Here is a 26224-nt window from a genome sequence, read left to right as displayed (position 1 = left end):
GAATGATACCATGTGTGAAATGAGGCTGAGCTAGAGAAAGGGGAATGCAGATCCCAGGGCTCTGTTTGGGGAAGAGCCGAGCCCTTGGAATGTGGAGTGGAAGAGTGGACGCCAACGTGGAGCATCGGTCAGGTGCATGGACAGAGCTTTGGATCACGAGCCAACTCCTGGCGGTTGTTCAGGTGCATCCTTATGCACTGACAGTTAGGAGCCTGGTGAGAATGTAGGACAGGACCCGCTAAGCATCTTGGGCTCAGCTTATCTTCAGAGCGAGTCTTGAAGTGACGCTCATTCATCTTTGCACAGGAGGCAAAAACAAAGTGGGTTTTCTCCGGGGAGCTATAGCTTTCCTCCTTACAGGAGAAACAGGATGTGGTTGGGATAGAGTGCTGGCGATCCAACACTAGGCTGGATGTCCTGTGACCTCTGTGGAGCTGGTCTCTGGGATTTCACCATGTATGTATGCTCCCTCCACCCCTCATACTTGCCAGCTTTGATCATGAGCATATCCCTTCCCAACCTCAGTTCCCAGAATGCCGCTGTCCATCCCTCTGCCAGGTGCATGCTCACCTCCCAAGTGGAGCTGGCTCTGCCAGCACCTGGCCTGCCAAGGCTGTGGCCATGCCTGAACAAAGCAGCTACACACAGGTCTGCTGGCAGGGCCCTAGTGAGGACAGGACGCCCCAGGGACTCACGATTGCTGGGGCACATGTTCTGGCACATGGCTTTGGACTGGAAATTGTTGTTGTTTCCTTTGCAGCCACCATAGATGAACCTGGAGCAGGTATTCTTCTCCTTATCGTACCACCAACGATGAAAAAATGCCATGCAAGGGCCAGGTTCTTTGGGCATGGTGCATATGTCTGTAGGGAGACCCCAGGCTTGAGCAATACGAGTGCCCACCCCTCAAGAAAGCAGCTGACATTGTTACCCCTGCAAACCACCAGACATGGAATGGAGCAGGCTCTTTTCCCCTTATCACACCTCAGGAGCCCAACTCCACTGGAGTATGGTATACATTGCAGGGAGACCCCAGAGCAGAGCTGTTGGGGTGTCTGCAGGCCTGGAGAACGTCCGTCTTCCCCATTCCTCATGGTCACCGTCCCCATTTTCTTCCCTGAGAGTGAGGAGACTGATTTCAAGGCTCTGCTCCCAATTCAGTGTGTGCATATCGACCTCCCCTGTTACCTGTCTTGTCCTTGACTTCCTCTTCTGGAAAATGGGAATGCAACATCCCACTCTGCTAGTGGCACAGGGCTGTCCTAAGGTACAAGTGAGACTGCCCTCATGGACCTGAATGTGCAGCTTTTAGCACAGTGCCTGGCAGAGAAAAGCTGCTCAATAAATACGCCCTGAATGGATAAAAGATATAAGTGCCTTGAAAATGACAAAATATAAGCCACATACTCTGCCCTGCAAACCATGCCAGGAAGAGAGAATCTGGGATCACGAGTAAAAGGCAAGTAGGGCAGGGAAGGCAGGGGCTAGTTTTTTAGATGGCCAAGCACCTTTCATCTTGCAGTTAGCTTCAGTCCTGTGATAGGTTGAATTGTGTCTCTCCCTACCCACCCCACGCCCATTCATATGTTTTTTGTTTTGTTTTGTTTTTTATTATTTTTTTATTATGTTCAGTTAGCCACTGTATAGTACATCATTAGTTTTTGATGTAGTGTTCAATGATTCATTAGTTGCATATAACACACAGTACTCATCACAACACATGCCCTCCTTAATACCCATCACCCTGTTACCCCATCTCCTCACCCTCCCCTCTGAAACCCTCAGTTTGTTTCCCAGGAAGTCCTAACCCTCAGTACTTCAGAATGTGATCCTATTTGGAAATAGAGTTGTGGCAGATGTAATTATTTAGGATGAGTCATCCTGGAGGAGGATGCATGCCTAATCCAATATGATTGGTCTTCTTATAGAAAGGGGAAATTTGGACACAGAGAGAGAGAAAGAGAGAGAGAGAGAACACCAGGTGAAGCTGAAGGTATATGTCTACAAGCCTGGGACTGCCAAAGATTGCCAGCACACCACCACAAGTTAAGGGAGAGGCATGGAACAGATGCTCTCCTGATAACCTGAGAAAGAACCTGCCTTGCCAACACTTGACCTTGGGCTTGTAGCCTGCAGACCTTGAGACAATACATTTCTGTTGTTTCAGCCACCAAGTTTGTGGTCCTTTGTTATAGCAGCCCTAGCAAATGAATGCAGATCTGAACTAAACTCTGAGTTTCTCAAGGGAAAACTCCTGGCTTACTTCTCTGCCACTCTCTTTAATCTTCAGTGTCTCATGCCTGGGCTGTTGGGATAGCCTGGAACTGATCTCCTGCCCCTGTCCCTAGCACCTCCAATCAATCCTTCATGCTGCCCACCAGAGGGAAGGACCTAATGAACCTGAAACAAAGCTGATCACATCATTCCACAGCTAAGACCTTGACTTCGTGGCAAGTCTTCCCATGACTCACAGGCTCTTTGTAGGCTGGCTCCTGCTTGTGGTTCTGCCCCACCCCCCACCACAGTCCCATTTGAGGTACATGCTCCTGCAATATTCAACACCCTTTGCTATCCCACACATCTACACCTTTCACTCTGCATTCCCTCTGCCCACCCTGCTGCTGTTCATTAGTGACACTCCCACTCTTCCTTCAAAACCTCAGACATCAGCTCCTCTGTGATGTCACTGACTCCATATACACCCCATACCCCTACAGGTGCCTGGACCAATCCTGCATTGTTCCACCATGCTTCTGATCTCATGTGCATGATTGTCACTGGTTTACATCCTCAGTCTCCTCCATGAGGTTGTGAGCTTCCAAGGGAGCAGAGATTGTGTCCGATTTCATCTTGGAGCCCCATTCCTAGCAGATGGTCTGGCTCAGTATATGATCATGAAGAATGTTGAGGGTAAAACCAAATGCATCCTGACCTGAATTAAATAAGCCACTCATTGAGCACCTACTGTGTGCAAGATGCTTTAAGAGACAAAGAAAAGGCATGACCTCTACTCTTTAGGAGCTCCCAGTCAAGAATAACAAATAATTTAAACTAATATATGTCATCTGGGGATATTGTGCCAGGCATTGCTCTAAGTACTTCATGTGCATCAACTTATTTGATCCTCCATACTTGGAGGATTTAGCACCGGCCCTTTTATTATCTGGGGAAACTGAGGAACAGCGGGGGAGAGTTGTTAATTTGCTCAGGCTGGTAAAAACCAGAGCTAAGAATTGAACTCAGGGAGCCTGGATTCAGAATCCCTCACCTGTAGGCAAATGAACAACTTACCATCCTCCTACCCACTCTGCTCCAGTGTCAGGTCCTGCTTACTTGACCTCCTAGACACTTTTCAAACACACCCCACTCCTCTCCATCCCCTCAGCTACCTCTCTGGTCCAAGCTACCACATCCTCTCTTCCTGAAATCCTTGAAGAACAACATGATCACATCACTGTCCACCTCAATGGATTTCCATCACTTTGGATCAAAGTGAGATGCTAGGCCACCAGACCCTACCTACCAAAGATCCTTTCCCTCTTACCATGCTCATATGTACTCTTGCTCTCTGGCCTCCGGCCCCACCATTGAGCCTTTGTGCATATTATTCCCTGCACCTGCAAAACCCTTCACCCCACCACAGTATGCCTAAATTTACTACCCATCCTTCTGAACAAAACTCCAGATTGCTTTCTCAGGGAAGCCTTCCTCACCTCCCTGACCATACTGGTCAAATCCTATTATGAGTCTCAGAGACACTCAATGTATATTTGTTAAACGAAGAGTAAAGTTTCTTTGATAGTCTATTTGGAGCCCAAGGAGATGGCCATGGAGTTAAGCTTGCAGGAGCAAAGGAAAGGCCCTCCGGTCTGGAGTAGTTGAGGGAGGTTTCCTGGGGCTAAGATGGACTTCAATAAGCAGAGAGGCTGCCTCTCTGCAGCAAAAAGCTTGTAAATATCAATAGCTTCATTATCAATTCCAGCAACAATGTGCCAACAGTAGCCAACTGGGGAGTCAGAAGATCACGAGTCCAAACAAACAAACAAAAAAAATCCTAAGAGTTAAAAGCAACCATGAGACTGTCTGGTAAAATCCTACAGTCATCTTCTGTTTGGGGAAACTGAGGCCCAGACAGGATGAGGATACTATCTAATGTCACACATAATATCAGGGGCAGAGATGGCTCTAAATTGCAGGTCTCCCCAACCCAGCAATCTTGGTCGGAGACCAGCCCTTAGCAAAGCAGAGACGATGCCACCCATGTGGCCAGAAGGTGAGGGTGTGGGCAGAAGGGCTGGTTATTCTGAAGCTCTGAATATTACCTTGGTGGAGGTCTAAGCATTTTTTTCCACAGCTGAAGATGCAACACTTCTTCCTGTTGTCCAGGCATTGTTTGTCCTTTGTACATACATCCCTTTCTCTGAATTCACATTTCTCTCGGATTCTGGGGCATCTCCCTAGGAAAAGGACAGTTTTACAACCATGGATGTTGGAGGGCACAGTGCCCACACTTCTCCCAACCTGAGGCAATTCTGGGGAGTCAGGGAAGTTTGCTTTCTCTTTGTTCATCCACAGGAGACCTTTTCCACAGCGTGCTCTCATGTATTTCCCAACACCGCCTACACTACCTTCCCTTCTGACCACCCCTTATTCTCTACCTTCTTACCCTGTCCCTAGTTCCACCCCCTAGTGCCACCCCCTCTAAGGCAGGATTTCTCAACCTTGCCCCTAGGGCCTCATCATTATTTATGGGAGGGGGAGGGCTGCCCTGTGCACTGTAGGATGTTTACAACATCCCAGCCCTCTATCCACTGGATGCCAACAGCACTCCCCAGTTGAACAACCAAAAATGTCTCCAGACATAGCAAATGTCCCCTGGAAGGCAAAATCACCCTACTGAAAGCCACTGGTCTAAGTTAATCTGGTCATTTTGGCCTCCTTGAGGAGTCAGTGTTTGGGAGTTCCTCCGGGGTGGGGGGCTGTGCTATTGCACAGTGATTAATATCCCTCACCCTGGCATCAGAGAGTCAGGTTTTTAAATTCTACCTCTTGGCTTACCACTCACCTCTCTGAACCTTGGGTTTTTCACTTGTAAAATTGTTTTAGCCTTACAGAGTCACTGAGGAAGAAATGAGACAAAAAGTGTAAAGCAATCATAGGAACTGATGCATAGCAATGTTAATTAATGTTTGTCAACTGTTTCCCATAAGCCAAGCACTTTTCTATGCATTTTAAATACTATCTCATTGAGTTCTACTGACATCCCCATTTTGCAGAGGAGACAGAAGCACATGGAATTTAAGTAACTTGCCCAAGGTTATGGCTACTGAGTGGTAGAACCACTATATCTGAATCCAGACCTCTCAAACTCCTTACTTTCTAAATGTTCAGTAAGTGATAGCAATTATCATTATTACTATATAGTCATGAAGTATTACTGTCTTCAGTTCAAAGAAACTTCTGGATACTTATATCCCAAAGGCAAGGCACCCCTGGGGATGCAAGAATACTTTATAGGACTACATTTGAAAGAATCAGGAGTTGATAGAGATGATATCCTGAGAAAAGGGGCTGTTTCTGTTGTGGGGTGAGGGAAGGTCTACTAGGCTTCCCAGATTCCTATAGCCCCTCCCATAAACACTGGATCCTGTGACTCTTCCCTCCACCCCCAATTGACCTTCACTTCAAAGGGACTGAAAGTGGGGGTTGCCTCAGGTCTGCAATCTTGCATTCACTGAACGGATCTTCCATCAAGAGGGAAATTGGAAGAAATATTCCAAATATGTCCCCACCTGGGACCAGGGCTAACATGGTGGGAAGCAACTCGAGTCTTATTCCTTGTTCCCTCCTCCCAGCAACCTCCCCTCTCTCCAGGGTGAGGGCTGAGGCCCCAGTACTTACTGGGAAAGATCCAGTCAGTCAGACCAGGTCCCTGGACATTCACTAGAAGGGTACATAAGACCAGGATGCTCAAAAATCTAGAAGACTGCATTCTGAAGAAGAGCTGGCCTGTCTGGTGATTCCAGAACATGAAAATGTCTAGCTGCCTTTGTCCAGCCTATTTCTTCAGTAGTCAGTATCTTGGATGTGGGAATTGGAGTCAAGCCAGACACCTCCTTTCCTGCTGGGAACGCCAAGTTCCTGAGATCATCAATGTGACCAGCTGGCATCTACAGTGCACAGTCCTGGGGAAGGGTCTTTGATTGCATGGCTCCTGATCCTCAGCAGCCTGGGCTGTGCTGGGCCCTCTGGTCAACCAGGGGGAGTGGGCAAAACTTGTCTCACTTTCTAAGTGACCTTAGGACTCAATGCCACCATCAAGGGTCTTCTTCTTGATGACTCTGAGAGCTGTGGGATGTGCTTGTTCTCCATTCACTTTCCATTTTATCTGCATGCTGAGTGGCATGGCCCTTTTGTTTGTCTCTGACAATGTGTTTCTAGGGATCTCTTGGTATCTCTTTGTTTTTCTGTGCTTATCTGTGTCGGTGTCTGACTTACTTTCTTTTTCTGTGGGCCTCTCATGGTCTCTGTGTCCCTTTCTCCCTCTCCCACCCTTTCCTCCCTCCTTCTCCATTTTCTCCTCGGGTAGTTCATATTCTTTGACTAAGGCCAAAGTGTAAATGTGTTGCCACAGAGTGGGGTGTGGGGGAGGAACAGCCCGTCAGCTGAGTTTTCAGAATGTGTTTGTCGAGGTCCTATTGTTTGAGAGTAGCGGAGAATGTCAGAAGAGCTTATGGGGAGTGTCTCTCATCTGGCGCAAGCTCCTTGTTGTTTGAGGAGGAACTGGAAGATGGGGAGACCTGCCTGAGAGACTATACCCCAGTAAAGATCCATAGGCAGCAGAGGCTTCTGACTGGACTGGTGAAAGGGCTCTGGAGAGAGTGCTGGGGTACTTGGTAGCTTTCCTACAGGGAATCCACAATGCCAGCGAGTCCATCAGTCTTGGCAGAAGGAGAGACTCTCTTCAAAGTGTAAATGTCATCTGTAGGGTCCCCGTTTCCTTCCTTAACTAGCTGTTGCACTTTGGGGCCAAGCTTTGTTCCCCATTTGTCCTACATGATGGGCAAAAGCCAGACAAAGCCAGCCTTATCATCACTGAGTGACTATATGGTCACAAAATTTAGGATCACCAACAGAGCCCCCTATGGGAATCTGTGGTGTAGGTCTCAGCCTATTGACGGTGGTTTTCTCTGCTAGGAAGGCCTGAGATGCCCTTGGGGCATATTTACTCAAAATGAGACCCACAGACATCCCCCTACCACCACTGGACCAGTGTTGTGGTTGGACCAGCCTTTGTGGTTTCATTATGATCACAGGACCCACCTCTGCCAAATCATCAGGGAACTTAAGAAAATGAGATTTATTGCTCACAAGTCCTGGAGGGTACATGGCAAGTCAGAGGGCCACACAGAAGGTTGTGGACAGAGAGAGGGGGAGAAAGTGCAGACCAGGTGCTCTCCCTTTATTCAGGTCCAAGGGTGGAATAGCTAAGGTTTCATGGGTTCCCTTTCTATTGGTGAATTTAAAGCATATAAAAGTGCGGATTAGGATGAGGGAGGGGAGAAGCAGGGTCACTCCAGTGATTAGTTGTCTGGGTTACTCGAGGCCTTTCTAAAAGGGGAACTTCATTGGTGAGGGCAGCTGGTTCCTTATCCTAGTTGTGTTGGTAGTATCTGTGTTGCATAGCTGGGGATGTATTTATTCGAGATGGGTGTCTTTGAGTGGATGCCTCAGCACTCAAAAGCTTAATGTCAGGCACTTACATTACAATGAAAAAGCTGAATATCAGGCACTTACACTACAGAGTCCCATCCCACCAGTTTCAGGAACCAGGTGGACCCCACAAAGGGATCAGGGAATAAATTTCTAATGAACAACCAAGATGTCTTGAGTGGTGCTCTCCCTCTTATTCTGTGTCCCTCCCAAACTCAGTCCAGGAGAGAACACAAAGCTGAACCACCTGGGTGGAAGGACTCTGAGGGCACAAATCCCACACATAGGGATGATAAGGCCCAGAGGAATGCAGATGCTGACTCAATGTCACCAAGTGAGTGAGTGTCAGAGATAAAGGTAAAAGGGAATGGAGTGTCTGAGTTCTTGTCAGAGGTCACTCTGGAATGTTCTGATACAAGTATGGATATAATATCTTACTATGGAGTTGAAGGTAGGGAGGAATAGTGCATAAAAGGGGATGAAGGTGATGTCTATAGTGGGGACAGAGGCTAAAGAGCCCCCAGAGTCTGTAAATGTCCAAATGGTTCCCAGGGCTCCCAAATAAGGCTGAATTCTCTAAATTTTCTTGAATGTAAATAAAAATTCAGAATTTCAGGTTATTCTATCTCTTCTGTCCTCCCTAATACCCCCCCCCCCCCCCCCGCGCCAAGGATCTCACTTTCCAAGCGGGTGAGATGAAATTTATGCCTTTGGGGCCTAGGATGAATGACCTTTTTGGCCCCTTCCCTCACCCAATTTCTTGAAGAAGGCCGAGTAAATATCTATGTAGATCTTTGCCCTGCTTCCTTTATCTCCTGTCACTGATGGTCATATTGCCCTCCCTCTATCTCAACCACACTTCTGTTCCAGCACCATTCCGCTGCTCAGAGTGAGGGACTCCAAGAGGGTAACAAGGTAGATGGCCTCTACCTGGAAATTCCTGCTTGTTAATTAGGCCAAGACACTTTGCTCAAACTTCCTGTCTCTGGCTTTCTATGTTGTTCTCTGTGCCTCTAAGTGTATTACTGAGTTTCATGTTTGTTTTCCCAAATAAACTCTGAGCTTCATTGAACAGGTCTGTGTCTAGAACCTAGTGCTTAGAACATTAATAGACCCAGAATAAACACTCAGTACAAACCACTGGATGAGCAAGGTCAATATGTGGATGGCTCATAGTATGTATGATGAATGGGAAGATGAAGAATATGAAGAAGGGTGGGTGGGGCTATCATGGATATTTGGGTGCGTGAATGCATGAACATGGATGGGTGGGTCAACGGCTGGGGAAGAAGTGGATTGGATTGAACATAAGGATGGATAGGTTAGTCAGGGGATGAATGGGCCTATTGATGGAAACTCTTTGAATGAAAGGTAGGTGAGTAAATTGATAGGTGGATGGAGGGCAGATAGGCATAGAAATGTTGGAGAAGTATGTTGATGGGCATGAGAGAATGTGTGTGTGTGAAAGGTGGATAAAGGCTGGATATAAAACAGGCAGCTGGATAGGTAGAAAGAAGATGAGTGAGAAGGGGAAGTGGATAGATATATGAGTGAACGAATGGTTGGAAAGACAGATAAATTTAAAGTTATGTTTATGCAGGCTAGGTGAGTGGATGGATGTGTGAGTAAATGGATGGAATGATTGGTGGATAGGTGGGAGTGGGGTGGAAACATGAGTATGTGAATGAAAACATTAATGAAAATTAAAGATATAAAAAGAATTATGTACAAAATAATGTATACCTCTCTAAAGTAATACATTTGAAAGTGGAGAGAAAATGGATGAATTTTAGCAACATATAAAAGACCAAAATTTACAGAAGAAGAGGTAGAGAGCCTATACAGCTTATAAAATATGTACAAAGAAAACTAGTAAAATAAATATGTCATTATAGAAGAAACCTTACCTAGAGTTTTTGGAGTGAAATTTTGTCTAGCCTTCAAGGAATAGAGGATATCATTAAAAGTATTATTATTGAAGATATTATTAAAAATATTACAGATCATAAGAGGTGCCTGGCTGGTTCAGTTGGTAGAGCATGCAACTTTTGATCTTGGGGTGCGAGTTCGAGCCCCATGTTGGATGTAGACTTTGCTTAAAATAAAATAAAAAATAAATTTAAAAAACTTAAAATATTACAGATCATAAGGAGAAAAAGTACATTTCCCAATTAGTTTTCCATGCTAGTTTGTTGAAACCTGTATGACTCAAATAGCAAAACATAGAAAAGTAATAGACCTATTTTTCTTTTGACCTTTGATGTGAAAATTCTGAACAAACTATTTGTTTAAAGAACCTTCAGTGTATTAATTCAAGTATACCCTCTATATGATTAAGGTCAATCCAGGAATGCAAGGATGGTTCAGTATATGAAAATTTAATAATATAAGCTCTTATACTAACAAATTAGAAGAGAAAAATCATTGCATGACTAGATGCTTAAAAGGTATATGATAAAATTCCATGGTAATTTCCAATAGCAGTTGTAAATGGATAAAAAGAAAACAACCCAAGTGTAGTAAAACCTATTTATTCCAAAGCCAAAACAAATGTCCTTTTATACAGGAAGAGACGTTGACTTTATCTAGTTTTTTTTCATTTAAACTCAATTAGCTAACATATAGTACATCATTAGTTTCAGATGTAGTGTTCAATAATTCATCATTTGCGTATAACAGCCAGTGCTCATCACATCACGTGCCCTCCTTAGTGGCCATCACCCAGTTGCCCCATCCACCCACACACCTCCCCTACCACAACCCTCAGTTTGTTTCCCAGAGTCAAGAGTCTCTCATGGTTTGTGTCCCTCTCTGATTTCTTCCCATTCAGTTTTCCCTCCCTTCCCCTATGATCCTCTGCGCTGTTTCTTATATTCCACATATGAGGGAAACCATATGAAAATCTTCTTTCTCTGGTTGACTTATTTCACTTAGCATAATACCCTCCAATTCCATCCGTGTCAATGTAAATGGTACGTATTCATCCCTTCTGATTGCTGAGTAATATTCCAGTGTATATATAAACCACGTGTTCTTTATTCATCCATTTGTTGAAGGACATCTCGGCTCCTTCCAGTTTGGCTATTGTGGACATTGCTGCGATGAACACTGGGATACAGGTGTCCATTTGTTTCACTACATCTGTATCTTTGGGGTAAATACCCAGTAGTACAATTGCTGAGTCATAGGGTAGCTCTATTTTTAACTTCTTGAGCTCTATTTTTAACTTCTTCCATATTGTTTTCCAGAGTGGCTGTACCAGCTTGCATTCCCACCAACAGTGTAAGAAAGTTCCCCTTCCTCCACATCCTCGCCAACATTTGTTCTTCTCTGTCTTGTTAATTTTAGCCATTCAGACTGGTGTTAGGGGGTATCTCATTGTGGTTTTGATTTGTATTTCCCTGATGACAAGTGATGTGGAGCATTTTTTCATGTGTCTGTTGGTCTTTTGTATGTCTTCTTTGGAGAAGTGTCTGTTCATGTCTTCTGCCCATTTCTTGACTGGGTTATTTGTTTTAGGGTGTTGGGTTTGAGAAGTTCTTTATAGATCTTGGATACCAGCCCTTTATCTGATATGCCATTTGCAAACATCTTCTCCCATTCCATAGGTTGCCTTTTAGTTTTGTTGACTGGTTCCTTTGCTATGCAGAAGTTTTTATCTTGATGAAATCCCAATAGTTCATTTTTGCTTTTGTTTCCTTTGCCTTTAGAGACATGTCTTGCAAGAGGTTGCTGTGGCCAAGGTCAAAGAGGTTGCTGTGGCCAAGGTCAAAGAGGTTGCTGTGGCCAGGGTTGAAGAGGTTGCTGCTTGTGTTGTCCTCTAGGATTTTGCCTGTCTCACATTTAAGTCTTTCATCTATTTTGAGTTTATCTTTGTGTATGGTGTAAGAGAATGGTCCAGTTTCATTCTTCTGCATGTGGTTGTCCAACTTTCCCAGCACCATTTATTGAAGAGACTGTCTTTTTTTCCATTGTGTATCCTTCCCTTCTTTGTCAAAGATTAGTTGACCATAGAGTTGATGGTCCATTTCTGGGTTTTCTATTCTGTTCCATGGATGTATGTGTCTGTTTTTGTGCCAATACCATGCTGTCTTGATGATCACAGCTTTGTAATATAGCTTGAAGTCAGACATTGTGATGCCCCCAGCTTCGGTTTTCTTTTTCAACAGTCCCCTGGTGATTTGGGGTCTTTTCTGGTTTCAAACCAAATATGTTCTTAAAGTTGTCTGTATTTCCTTGTTGTTGGTTGTGATCTCTCCCCTTTCATTCATAATTTATTAATTTGGGTCCTTTCTCTTTTATTTTAGATATGTCTGGCTAGAGGTTTATCGATCTATTTAATTCTGTCAAAGAACCAGCTTCTAGTTTCATTGATCTGTTTCTACTGTTCTTCTGGCTTCTGTTTTATTGATTTCTGCTCTAATCTTTATTATTTCTCTTCTCCTACTTGGTTTAGGCTCTATTTGCTATTCTTTCTCCAACTCCTTTAGGTGTAAGGTTAGCTTGTGTATTTGAGATTTTTCTAATTTTTTGAGAGAGGCTTGTACTTCCCTCTTAGGACCTCCTTTGCTGTATCCCAAAAGCTTTGAACAGATGTGTTTTCATTCTCATTGGTTTCCATGAACTTTTAAGTTCTTCTTTAATTTCCTGGTTGACCCATTCATTCTTTAATAGGATGGTCTTTAACCTCCAAGTGTTTGAGTTCCTTCCAAATTTCCTCTTGTGATTGAGTTCAAGTTTCAAAGCATCGTGGTCTGAAAATATGCAGAGAATAATTCCAATCTTTTGGTGTTGGTTGAGACCTAACCTGTGACCCAGTGTGTGATCTATTTTGGAGAAAGTTCTATGTGCACTTGAAAAGAATGAGTATTCTATTGTTTTAAGATGGAATGTTCTGCATAGATCTGTGAAGTCCATCTGGTCCAGTGTGTCATTCAAAGCCCTTGTTTCTTTGTTAATCTTCTGTTTAGATTATCTGTCCATTGCTGTGAGTGGGGTGTTGAAGTCCCCTACTATTAATGTATTTTTATCAAAGTGTTTCTTTACTTTGGTTATTAATTGGTTTATATAATTGACAGCTCCCATGTTAGGGGCATAAATATTTACAATTGTTAGATCTTCTTGTTAGATAGACCCTTTTAGTATGATATAGTGTCCCTCTTCATATCTTACTACAATCTTACTACTTACTATTAGCTTAAAATCTAATTTTTCTGATATGAGATTTGCTACCCCAGCTTTCTTTTGAGGTCCATTAGCATGGAAAGCAGTTCTCTACCCCCTCACTTTCAGTCTGGAGGTGTCTTTAGGTCTAAAATGAGTCTCTTGTAGACAGCATATGGATGGGTCTTGCTTTTTTTTATCCATTTGATACCCTATGTCTTTTGATTGGAGTATTTAGCCCATTTATATTCAGGGTAACTATTAAAAGATATGAATTTAGTGCCATTGTATTGGCTGTAAAGTCCCTGTGTCTGTTGATTTGTCTCTCTTTCTGGTCTATGTTACTCTTCAGCTCTCTCTTCCCTTTCAAGATCCACTTTAATATTTCTTGCAGGGTTGGCTTGGTGGTCAAATATTCTTTCCATTTCTGTCTGTCCTGGAAGCTCTTTATCTCTCCTTCCATTCTGAATGACAGCCTTGCTGGATAAAGTATTAATGGCTACATGTACCCTGAATATATCATGCCAGCCTGTTCTGGCCTGCCAGGTTTCTGTGGATAGGTCTGATGTTAGTCTGATATTCCTCCCTCTGTAGGTTAAAGCCTTTTTTTTCAAGCTGCTTTCAGGATTTTCTCTTTGTTCCTGAATTTTGCAAGCTTCAGAATTATATGTCAGGTTGTTGATTTATTTTTATTGATTTGGGGAGGGGTTCTCTCTACCTCTTGGACATGAATGCTTGTTTCCTTCCCCAGATTAGGGAAGTCCTCAGCTATGATTTGCTCAAATATGCCTTCTGGCCCTCCCTCTCTCTCTTCACCCTTAGGCACCCCAATAATTCTGACGTTGGTATGTTTCATGGCATCACTGATTTCTCAAAGCTTGTCTTCATGGGCTATTAGTTGTTTTACTCTCTTTTCCCCAACTTCCTTTCTTTCCATCAACCTGTCTTCTAGATCACTTACTCTCTCTTCTGCCTCATTTACCCTAGCTGTTAGAGCATCCAGTTTAGACGGAGTGTCAGGTACAGCATTTTTAAATTCAGCTTGATTAGATTTCATTTGTGCACTAAGAGATTCTCTGATGAGATGCTGACTTTAAAATAAAGAACCAGACAAGGATAGATGTCATTGTCTTTATTTTCAACATTGTTTCAGAGGCTCTACATGATATAAAAAGACAAGGAAACAAAGTAAGTCACGAAATCGGAATAAGGAAGAGTCAAATTTCTCATCATTTTCAGAAGATATGATTATATATAAAATTTTGTTGTATATTGTTATATATTGTTATACTTCATAAGACAATTTGGGAAGATAGTTCGAAAGAAGATAAAAATGATAGCTTTTTATTACGCTACTCATAAGTAATTACATCGATGATAATATTTTCCACTTACTATTCATTTTTGAGGTTCCAGGCACTTCAGTCCACAATGTGAACAGCACTTCTGTGACACTGGGCAGTCATGATCCTTCAGGCACTTGGGTCTATCAATCTTGGAACACACCATGGGCTTGCGTGGGCAGAAACCTGATTTGACTTTATGGGATAAAATAAGACATTTGACCTTGAAATACTTGATCATAGTTTGGGGAACTTGGGGAACCCTAAACAGGGTTTTCTTCTGATTAAGCCTCTTACCCTTCCCCCCAGAGTAACAAGAGAGTGCAGAAGGCAGAGTATCAACTTTCAGTGGTTAATAATTTGGGGAGTATCAAAAAGGCTTGCCATCTCTGACATAGACAATCTGATAGGATTCCCGCTGGCCCCCGCAGAACTTAGGGATTTGGGTTATCTAATCCCAGAGTACCAGAGGTAGAAGAACTATTGAGAGCACCCAGAACTTCCTTGTTTTATAAGTTGTAGAAATTGAAGATCATGTAGGGGCAAGTGAGTTGTCTATAGCCATACAGAAAATAAGTAGAAGAGTTGAAATCAGTTGAAAGGCCTTGGGTTCCTTCCACCATACCGTGCTGTACCTCAAAACACTAACAGTCCCTGGAACAAGACCATACTATCTCAGCGCTACATGAGGAAATGAGCACTAGCCTCAGACTCTACCAAGATCACTTCTGCCCACCAGCATTTTGCTACCCATCTTTCCCCAGCATACCTTACAGGATATGAATATGCTCTACATATTGTGAAGTTCTGTGTAGACATAAGGGTTTATTAGGAATGTACCTAATGGTTATCATTCTTTTGTATGAATAAATGGATATTGTCACCTGTAGGGCAGTGAAGAATGAGACTCAGAATTAAATAAGTTCTCATGGAGAAAAATAGGGAGTGATAGTATGCATGGTTGGCTTTGAAGACTAGTACAATAGTTTCCTGAAATCAAGAGGACAACACGAGAGCAGTGATTGGGCATTAAAGAAGGAAAAATTCCCGAGAGATATCTAAGGTCAACCAAATGGGCATCCCATTCCATGGGACAACATGGCATGCTTAGCATATGCCCTGGAGACTTTGGGAGGTATATCCCCAGTCCTCACCTGTCCAAGCCTTGGCACAAACAAAGCCACACATGGATTCACAACATTTGTCAGTTTTGGGGCAATCGAAGTCACTCTTACACGAAGCTGGACACACCATACGGTCCTTGAAAGGGAAGAGTGGGCACTGTCCATTCTTGACTAAAACAAGAGTAGATGTGAGTTCCCTCAAACCCTACCCCATCTCACACTCTTCAAATATCTCCCCCCCTTTAAAACTAGTATCTCTTTCTGTGACTTGGTTCACTCTACCGTGACTACCTCTGGTAGGCTGTGGAGGAATGGAATGCCTCAGCATCTCATGCGATGTAAGAGAAAGAGAGTTGGGCTTGTTCTTTGAAGCTCCAGGTGAGAAGACGGCTCCCCGGATTGGGGTGGCAGCTGAAGATGTGGTAGCAAGTGGTCAGATTCTGGATCTATTTTTAAGATAGATCTAAAATGATTTCCTAGCTCAATGGATGTGGATTGAGAATGTCGATGTTGATTCATCAAGGGTGATTTAGAAGTTTATTTCAATCAAGATGGGAAGAACTATGGACAGAGCAGGTTTGAGGTGGGAGAGCAAAGATGAGGGCTTCTGCTTTAGACAAGTGAAGTGTGAGGTGTTTGTGAGATCGAGATGAAGGAGTAGAGAATGCAGTTGGAGTTTGGGAGTCAAATTCAGACTGGAGCTACAACTATGTGGGTTACTAGGACATAGATGGTGTTGAAATCAATTCTTTAGGATTTTGTGCATGTTTCCTGTTGTCATTATCTGATTGCAAATTCTATGAGGGCAGGAAGTATTTCTTTTCTTCTCTTATTCTTCTCCTTCTGCTTCTCTTTCTCCTTCTTCTCCTCCCTCTCCTTCTTCGTCAAGTCAGACTCTGTCAGAGTGTGGTGTGTTTGACTCTCAGAGCTATGGTTAGGTCTTTTCTTAGCCCCAAACATGAATTTCCCCCAATCCCACCCAAGCTCATTTCCCTGGCTTCTTCTTTCTGCTGCTTCTGAGAGTGAGCCAAGGTCTAATGCTTAGTGCCATGATTCCATAAAGCCTCCCACAAAGGGCCAGACCACAAGACTGCCCTTGCTAGGGGCACCTGGGTGGCTCAGTTGTTGGGCGTCTGCCTTTGGCTCAGGTCATGATCCCAGGGTCCTGGGATCGAGCCCCGCATCGGGCTCCCTGCTTGGCGGGAAGCGTGCTTCTCCCTCTCCCACTCCCCCTGCTTGTGTTCCCTCTCTCGCTGTGTCTCTCTCTGTCAAATAAATAAATAAAATCTTTAAAAAAATAAAAGACTGCCTTTGCTATTCAGGCTCACTGGACTTACAGACTTAAAGTTCCAGATCTACGCCTGACCCACTGTGAATTTGTGGGCAACTAACTTTACCTTTATGACTCTGTCTTCTTGTCTGTATTATGGAGGTGACGGTACACTATTCAACCTGCTTCCCAGACTCTGAGATCAAAGTTCCAGTGCTGCCTTGTAAGTCACATAGTGCTGCATTTGAACATCAATGGTCACCACCTGGAATGTTACCATTTAGCAAGCCCACACTACTGAACAGTCCCCATGTCAAACCCTTGTGTCCTGATCACATATAATCCACCAAAAACTCAGTGAGGTCTTTGCTGTTATTCCAGTATTACAGGGGAGGGAACTGAAACTAGGTGAAGTAATTTGCAGTAAATGGGGAAAGGAGAATTTTTATCTGGGTTATCTGACACCTACTTCTGTAAGACACTGTCTCCCAGGATCACTGATGCTTGTCATTATAGTAGGAATCAATCCACAGCCCTCACCTTCACCTAATCCTATTCTTCACTTACTCCATGCTCTACCCATACAGGTTCTGGGATTCCAGAACCTGACCTGTTTATGCTTCATACTTCGGTGAGTCCCCAGGTACTACTCAATAGATATGTGCACTATGTCATTTTTCTGGCACAACAACTCCATTAGGTAAATACTATTATTATCCCCCTTTTATAGACAAGAATACTGAAGTTCAGGGAAGCAGGCAACTGACCCAAGACCACCCATTCAGTGGATGACAGAGTTGACTTGAACCAAGACAGTTTAGCCTCAAAGCCTGAGCATACAACTGCGCTGGTATACTATTTCTGGGTTAGTCTAGTCCCTCTGATTGCCAGGGATATAAGTCTTACCAGCTGATGTGCAAGCCATTTTGCAGTTTGCGATGCTGATGAAGTTGTTGGCATTCCCATTGCAGCCTCCATAGATAAAGGGTTGGCAGGACTGATGTTTAAAGTCAAAATACCAGCGTAAGATACTAATGTTACACTGTCCTTCGTCAAAGGGTAGCATGCAGGGTTCTGAAGGTGGGGAAGCAAAGAGGGAAGAACATAAAGGGTAGGAAAAAAGAGAAAGGGTCAGGCTCTCAGCTTTTACCCAGTTCTTGGTATGACCACACAAGTCATAGAGAGAGCCACTGTCAATGAAAGTTCTAGCCTAGCTCTCCTACAAATATGGAACTGATCTTTCTTCTCTTAGGCCCTGAGCTTTGGTAGCGCAAGATTTGTTCAGCGACTATATCCAAAGTGCCTAACAAAGCGCCTGGCACATAGAAGGAACGAAACACGAAGAAAGAAAAACAGCAGCCTCTCATATCTGGAAGCTGATCTGATGCTCACAGCTAAGCCATGTCATTCCTTCTCAGATAGAAACAAGCCACAGGACATCCACATCAAACAGGGTTGCCTCGGGACCATCATAAAAGGAGACTAAAAAACAGTATTGTGAAACCCACAAAATACCAAACACCTATGAGTACTTTATGCTTCTCTACCCATTATGACTTTATCCTCAGCCTAGCCTGCCTTCTCTGTACATAAGATTCCCTGAGAGCATCATAAAATTGCCCCACTTTCCGACAACACCCAATGTAGAGCAAATCCACCCCCCCAAATTCCCCAATCAAACCCTCAATCCTGTAGTAGATTCTTTCCAACAGCTTCTTACTGAGATCCCTCAGGTTGTCTATGGTGAACGTTCTCCCTCACTACAACAAGTAATAAATCCAACTTGTTCAACTACAGGTGTGTTCCTGATGGTCTTTGGCTAAAGGGCATTAACAATAGATATCTGTTGAGTGAATGCATGCAAGTATATATACATAATGCAGAATTTCCTATTGTGAGATGCTCTAAACTTTGAGTTGCCAGAAAACCTCTTTGAAGGCCAAAGAGTCCAAAACCAAGCCCAGCATCTAAGCTGACTGAGGTTTGTATTTACCATAATGCCAACAACAGTCTCTTGACACTTAGTGAGCACTCAACAAGTATTACTTATTTGTGAATGTTTGAATATTGGATCAAAGAAGACTATCATCAATATTTTCCAGTTGACATCCCCCATGCCTAGACTCATTGTTTGTACTTGAGGGTTGGGAATCTGATTAGAGAAAGAGAAAAGCATGAATCCTGACCTCTTTGCCCTACCATCCAAGGGAATCATTCAACCAGCTCTGGATGGAGCAGGAAGTAAGACACCTCAAAAAGCACCTGTGCCCTCAGCCTGGAAGCTACTACCTTGGAGTGGATCCATGCACTTTTTCCCACACCCGAATGAGCAGCACTTCATGTGTTTTAGGCACTGCAAATCAGTTGTGCAGAAGTCTGGAACTTCAGTCTCACAGATGACCCTCTCTCGGGGGCACACTCCTGGTTTCTCTGCAAGAAAGCAATGTCCAAATTCACATCCCTTGAGAGTTTCAGCTCTCCTCCCATTGCAAAGGTAATAGTGACATTCTATCAGCCCTCTTTTCTATCTTCCATCCTCAGTTCTCCCTCTGTTTATATTTAGGGGCTGGGTCTGCCTCTCACCACTCATAGCTCATTTAGATTGATCTGAATCTGGAATCTGTGCTCAGGTCAACTGAAGGGGAGCATCTCAGATTCCACAGCAGGGAATTAGATAGGGACCAAGAACCTTACCTTAAGTTCAGGAGCTCCTCTCTCCTCTTGAAACTTAATATGTTAATGCCCAATTCCTCTGCCTCCAGAGTCTTAGTTGATAGGGGAAATTAATTAGTAAGGAGTGGTAGAAATATCATGGAAATAGGGGTATAGGAGTCATGAGGCCTGATTTGGATCCCCTGACTCCTTGTGAAATCAAGACCAACCTGAGTTCCACTATATAACTTCTTAGTTACCCCCTTTAGGGTAACAGAAATGGGCATCGGGAGGAGCAGTGTAAAACAGACCTGGTTTGGGAGCCTGACTCCAACACGACTAGCTAAATAATCTTGGGGGGAAAAATATTCCTCCTGAGTCCAACATTTCCCATCTATAAAATGAGAATTACAATCTTTACCTTACAAACTGCTTCTAAGAATTAAGGGGGATGATGCCTGTAATGCATTCATCACAGTGCCTGGCACATGGGAAGAGCTTGGCAAATATGGGTTTGCTTCCTCCCTTTTTAGGGCTAGACACAGCTTCCTAATTTCTGAGCTTGTGGGAGGCAGAATTCTAAAGTTGCATCCCCAAGATTCCTGTCCTCTGGTTACTGAATCAACATGAATTTAGGTGGGCTATGACGGATTTCATAGATGGAATTAGAGCCCCAAGTTAACTGACCTTAAAATAGAGAGATTATCCGACTGGGTCAGATCTAAGTTGTTGAGGCCTTAAAAAGAAGAGTTTTCCCCTTGACTAATAGAGAAGAGGTAAGAGAGATTTGAACCCAACATGCTATTAGGAGTTTTGAGGACAAAGAGAACTTAGTGTCCTGGATTGAAGGTGGCCTCTGGAAACAACTTCAGTGGTACAACTATAAGGAAATGATTCTGCCACCACCAGTGAGTGTCCATGAGAACCCTGGGTCCCAGATGGGAACTGCAGCTTTGGCTGCCCTGGATTCAGCCTGCTGAGAACCTGAGCAGAGAAACCTGACACACCACACCAGACTTCTGACCAGAGAGGCATGATCCTTTTGGAGACTACTGAATCTTGGAATTATAGAAGTTTAGAATTGGAAAGACCATATTGATCATTAGTATCACCCTCCTAATTTCCCAGGTTAAAAAAAAATGAAGTCAGATGGGAAAATACAGTGAATGAGGGGTGGGTCTAGGACCTCCAATCCATGACTCACTCCAGAAGCCCTGAACACTGACCATTGAGACTTTTAGTACTTTCCAGCTATATTTCTTACCCTTCATACCACTCTTCATGCACTCTCCAAGGATGTCTGAGGCTAGGAAGAATTATGGTTCCTAATCTGTAGTGTACATTGAAAACACCTGTGTATCTTTTAGAAACTACAGACCACGGCCTGAATCAGAATCTCTAGAAAGTGAAGCCTAGGGGTTTAATTTTTTTTTTCTCTCTCTTTTTTTAATTTAAATTCAATTAGCCAAGGTATAGTACATCATTTAAAAGCACCTCTGGTGACACTGAAGCAGGCAGTTGGGCACCATGATGTAGGCTGCTACTGGGGAACTACTGTTCTAGGTTTGGGCACAGAGAGAGTAAAGCAATTCAAATAGGGACACCTCCAAAGAGGTAAAAAGGCATAGAAATCTTGGAATTATAAAGACAAATGTCCCCTCGCTAGTGTAGACTCTAGTCAGTCTTGCCTCCCTTCTGCTTCTGAGGCATGTAAACCGTTTTTGGTTTAGCCATTGTAGCTCCTTGCCCTACTGTCAGCTTCAGCGCTCAGTTAGAATCCTCCTCCCTCCCAGTCAGCCCTCCTCAGCTACTTACCTTGTCTGTGCAGTCCCCTCCCTAAATGCACAAGCCCTGGGGGTTCCTCTGCAGCTACTGGGGATGGTCCCCAGAGTTTGGGTCTCAGCTCTCTCCTGTCATTACCTGACACACACTTCCCGCATCAATTTGCATGATGCTAACTGTGGTCCCCATGCCTCCCTCCAGACCTATTCTCACTTCCAAGCTAAGGCACATATCCAACCACCTGGGGAACATATGTCTGGGCCCCTCAAGAGAACTGTAAGCCCACATGTATAAATTAGAATTAGCTTCTCCCTATTCCTCAGCAGTACCTCCTTCTCTCTGCTCCCATCTTTATATTTGGCATCAACAGGCCCTCAGGCTGTCTTGAGAACCCTGAGATTCACTCTTCCCTCTCCTTTACCCTAGCATCCTATCAGTCATGGACTTGGGCCAGTTCTACCTCCCAATCTCTCTCCAAGCCCCATGGCTTCCCCTCTTGGTCACCACTTGCGGGTCAGCCCCCAGCGTCATCCCAACTCTCTGATTCACTTTAAAAAAATTAAACTTGGAAAAGACACATGTCAGGTAAAGCTAGGGAAATAATTTGGAGGGAACAGTTGAGGGAAGGATTTGAAGGGTCCAGGGTGGGTGAGTAGGGCTAGTTCTCTGAAGCCACAGAGGAAGTGATCTCATAAAACAGGAGTCCTTGCCTCCTGTCTGACCCTTAGTCCCAGGAAATCCTCCTAAGCAGGGGTAGTTGCAGCTTCTCTGAACCCACGTTTGACTCTCTTGATTGGCGATGAAGTGCTCTCCTCCATAGAGAGAGAGAGAAGCAGCAGGAATGCTACATTTCTCCAGAAGAAGGTGGAATTATGGAGAGGAAGGTGCCTGTGTGGGATGAGAAGAGGCATGGGGTTTAGGTACAAGCCAGACAGAGACACAGACCATGTGCTGAAAACCATGAAGACAGCCCACCACTTCTTTCACTTCACAGATGAGGAAACCAACCAAATTGTGCAGTGGTGAATGGGTTTGTCTGAGATCATGTGGAGAGTAGGATAGGACCTTCAGACCCAGGCCCAGGACCCTCCCAGTGGCCCCATACTCTGCCACAGTACTGTCCCACCAGGACATTCACCTATTGTCTTGCTCCTACATGAGAGGTCACATATGAATGATTACAGGGATTTGTCTGGAACAGTTGCAGGGCTGGTTTGCCCACTGTCATTCCCAGGGCAAGCCCAGACACAAGTGAACACCTTTTCCTTGCTCCACTGATGACAAGAAACTGATGGTATGAGATTTTCAGGAGGGCCTGGGCAGGTCCCACAGAGTCTTAGAGCCTCAGAAGCAAAAAAAAATCCCAGATGATCTTGAGTTAACAAAAGGATTCCCCAGATTCCTTCTGGTGTTATCCAAGCTTAGCTTCTGATACTTCCAGAGCACCCCATAAATGGATGACCCTCTCCTACTCATTCAACCCCCATTTCCACATGTCTCTTCCTGGTCCTTTTGTACTTTTTAATTTTGTGATGTGAAGAACTGATAATGCCTTGCGATGTTACCTCTCTCAGACTAAATGCATTTTGAAAACAACAAGAGAGGGATGGAGGCAGAAAGGAAGGGAGACAGAGAACATTGTTATGCCCAGGAATGCACCTATGTTATTGGTGGAACTTCAGACAGTGGGAAAGGGGTACAGTCTTTTCCAGATCTCCTGAAACCATACTACGTGGCTGCTTAAGAGTAAAGACTTGTAGCAATTTATTCATTTTTGTCTCCAGAATTCTAATCCTGTATCCTCCCCAAATTTTACAACAGCGCCTAGACTGTTCAGTAATGACAATTATGGCCCCAAACCCAGTAACACTGATTCTTCGAACTGGCTTTGTAACTTTTCACTGTAGCTGTATCTTGGAGCCTCAGTTTCCTCATCTGGAAAATGGAAACCATACAACCTTCCTGGCCGCTTTGCTGTCACTGTGAGGATTAGATGAGATCAGGTTAAGATTATTCATGAAGTGGCATGGAATGGTCAAAAACAGTGCTTGGAGTTGGACCTGAGTTCACGTCGTAGATCCCCCACTTACCAGCTACGTAGTCTTGGCTCAGCCACTGAACCTCAATGAGCCACAGTCTTTCTTCCTTTCCTTCCTTCCTTCCTTCCTTTCTCTTTCTTTTTTTCCCCCTCTCTTTCTTTCTTTCTTTCAAGATTTTAATTTTAAGTAATCTCTACACCCAGTGTGGGGCTTGAACTCACAAGCACAAGATCAAGAGTTGTATGCTCTTCCAACAGAGCCAGCCAGGCATCCCACACCTCCATTTTCCTTAAAGGAAATAGTAACACACTTACTTCATAGACATGGGAATTAATGGAACTATTGTGGAAAGCATGGTGACTGGCATAATTAGTGCTTAATATATTTTAGTCAACAGACAAATAATCTACTGAATGCCAAAAAAATGTACCTATTACCTTTTTAGCTCTTGAATTTCCTGTAAAAAACTGTGTGTATCATTACTTCTGTCCCCCAAAAAGATTAGCCAAGGCCCTATGGTGTCTTAAATTCTTATATCAAATCACTCTTTTGGTTTGAAGTTTTACACCTATTAACCAAGTCTTGAGTATTAGTTGATCAGATTAGCCTGTAGTCAATTAGAAGGAAGCAGAGCTTCTGGGGTGGGGGTGCAAGGAAAGATGCAGATTGCCAAATATAATACAGGATATTCAGTTAGAATTTTTAGTAGAAGTATATCCCACAAAATATAAAGACCATAGTTATAGGAAAAATGATTCAGTGTTTATCTGACATTCAAATTTAGTTGGTCATCTTACATTTTTATTTCCTAAACCTGGTCACTTTAAAACAGAGCGAATTCATTCTGGAGGGGGATTTGTTTGGGTAAGAGACTACAAAACATGGGTCCTGCCAGGAACATTCAAAAGGGGGTGGGGGACTTGCTCAGTGGCCCTGGGGACTGGGACAGACGTGGGAGGCATAGGCAAAGGTCCTGTAGGAAGAACAATGAGCCAGGAATGAAGAGACTGACTGAAGCCCAAGTTCTACCATTAATTCACCATGTCAATTTGGGCTACTTTTATCTCAGTCTACCCACTTGAAAAATGAGAAGATCAACTCAGTCAGTCCTGTCCATACTGCATGCTGGCATACCCATACCCCAGAGGACACAGGAAGATTTTCCAGAGGGTACACAGGCACAAACAGACTTGCGGACATGATATCCTGGTTCTTAAATTCCACATTTACTTTTTCCTGAAGTTGGTCTTCCTGAAAAAGAGCTTGCGATCTGTGTTTTTCCTTTTCTAACTGTTTTTCAGAAAGTCCTGTGCTGCTTCCAAAAAAGGCAGGGATGGAAGCATATTTCTTACCTCTTATATGTGCCCAAAGGATAAAAACTGAGTTCCAAACAAAGGAACAATTTGAAAATGCATTTTCCTGAGGATGCTTCCCCAAGAACAAAGCAAAAAATAGGTGGGTAGGAAACACTAAGGGGTCAGTACCTTGTTTCATTCAGGTGACAAAGTCATAGTACATTGCTATGCCTTTAGCTCCCTCTTCTAGAGTTAGAAATCGCAAGAGCGATGGTACATATCTGCAGGGATGTGTATTAAAACATTCATTTCAGTTGAAAAACGAAGTCCTTCTTTTTGTAGGAGAAAGTGGTCTGATTTGGCTAATTGAGAACTGACTTTGTCAATTAGTTGATTCGTTTAACATTTTCCATAAATACAGTGAGTTAACTCTGTGGCATCAAAAATTTTTTTAATGTATTTAAAGCATGCGCTAAGATACAAGCATTTTATAAAATATATATTATCTCAGGTCTATCAAAGTTAATAGTATTCAAACTTTTCAACATTTACAGAATGTATCGGATTAAATAAAGTGTCCAAATAAAAGAATAATGGGTATAATTAATAACATTATTGATCATTTGGTAAATTTGGAAAACTTTCCAGAAATTAAGAAAACCACTTGTGATTTGTGATCAGTATCCTAATTAATAGGAAACAAATTCTTTTCAAGTATACAATTTCCAATCCCATGCCTTTATAAAAACTGAAAGGGGGTTTAATCAAGCTGTTTATTAATATTTAACTTAGATCATTGAAAATATTTTTTCTTATAGAGTGTTATGTGATTTGGGGCAATGTACTAGAAGTTCAAAGAACCAAGTGACATACCTATAACAAAACTCCTTTTTTTCCCCAGCACTTACTATCACTGAGAGATACATTACCTATAGAATTTTGTTTATCAATAAAATTTTGTTAATCAATAATTTCAATGTATTTACTTACATATCCATTATTATTATGTTATTTAAGTAACAACTGGAATGAAAAATCAATCCATAAGAAAAACTTTTATTCCTAGAGTCTTATGGTCCCAGTAAATGAAAAATTAAAATTTCTATCTGTACACATTTTTATTGCATAGCAGTATGAAAAGGTCGTGATTGAAAGACTCTTGAACATAAGATTATATTGTATTAGATTAAGAGTCTGTGGGATAATAGGAATGGAAATATGAGTTCAAGGAGATGGAGAAGTGTTTTAAAATGTCCAACTTTTAAAGAAATGCTTTCCATGTATTTTTTTAAACGGATGATTGTGTTGCAATACGTGCTGTCCTTAATACCCATCACCAGGCTAACCCATCCCCCTACTCCCCTCCTCTCTAAAACCCTCAGTTTGTTTCCCGGAGTCCATAGTCTCTCATAGTTCGTGTCCCCCTCTGATTTCCTCCCTTCATTTTTCCCTTCCTTCTCCTAATGTCCTCTATGCTATTCCTTATGTTCCACATATAAGTGAAACCATATGATAATTGTCTTTCTCTGTTTGACTTATTTCACCTCGGATTGACTTTTAAAAGTTAAGTTATGTAGCAGCTTTAACAATATTAACATTTACAACATGTTTGCATAACGCATTTGCGATTCCTTCATGTTGTTGTCTGTTGTCTGGACCTTCTTATTGCTGATTTAGGGTTCATCTTATGAATTACCATAAGTTGGTAATTCACTAGTTATGGACACTTGGGTTGGTTCCAGTTTTGGGGGATTATGAGTAAACCTCCTACAAAGATTTTCACACAGGTTTTTATATGACCATAAATGGTCATTTCTCTTGGGTAAATACCAGGGAGTAGGAT

General features: G+C 43.1%; 2 protein-coding genes across 2 annotated transcripts; both read right to left on the bottom strand.

Annotated features, from left to right (window-relative positions):
• On the bottom strand, window positions 1-6071 carry LOC116642050 (eppin-like). Its single transcript, XM_032420123.1, has 4 exons — window positions 5902-6071; window positions 4323-4457; window positions 696-863; window positions 1-212 (listed from the first exon to the last, which is right to left on the bottom strand). The coding sequence occupies exons 1-4, from the start codon at window positions 6029-6031 to the stop codon at window positions 205-207; spliced, it is 441 nt and encodes a 146-aa protein (XP_032276014.1). The 5' UTR covers window positions 6032-6071; the 3' UTR covers window positions 1-204.
• Window positions 6072-14274: 8203 nt separating this feature from the next.
• WFDC8 (WAP four-disulfide core domain 8) lies at window positions 14275-21958 on the bottom strand. The gene is made up of 5 exons (XM_032419922.1): window positions 21826-21958; window positions 18903-19043; window positions 17520-17687; window positions 15374-15514; window positions 14275-14414 (listed from the first exon to the last, which is right to left on the bottom strand). The coding sequence occupies exons 1-5, from the start codon at window positions 21956-21958 to the stop codon at window positions 14275-14277; spliced, it is 723 nt and encodes a 240-aa protein (XP_032275813.1).
• Window positions 21959-26224: the final 4266 nt, after the last annotated feature.

This window comes from Phoca vitulina, unplaced genomic scaffold (assembly GCF_004348235.1).
Source record: "Phoca vitulina isolate PV1807 unplaced genomic scaffold, GSC_HSeal_1.0 scaffold22, whole genome shotgun sequence".
Classification (NCBI taxonomy): domain Eukaryota; kingdom Metazoa; phylum Chordata; class Mammalia; order Carnivora; family Phocidae; genus Phoca; species Phoca vitulina.
The sequence above is the reverse complement of the archived record's forward strand: the minus strand, read 5'-3'. Positions and strand labels throughout refer to the sequence as shown.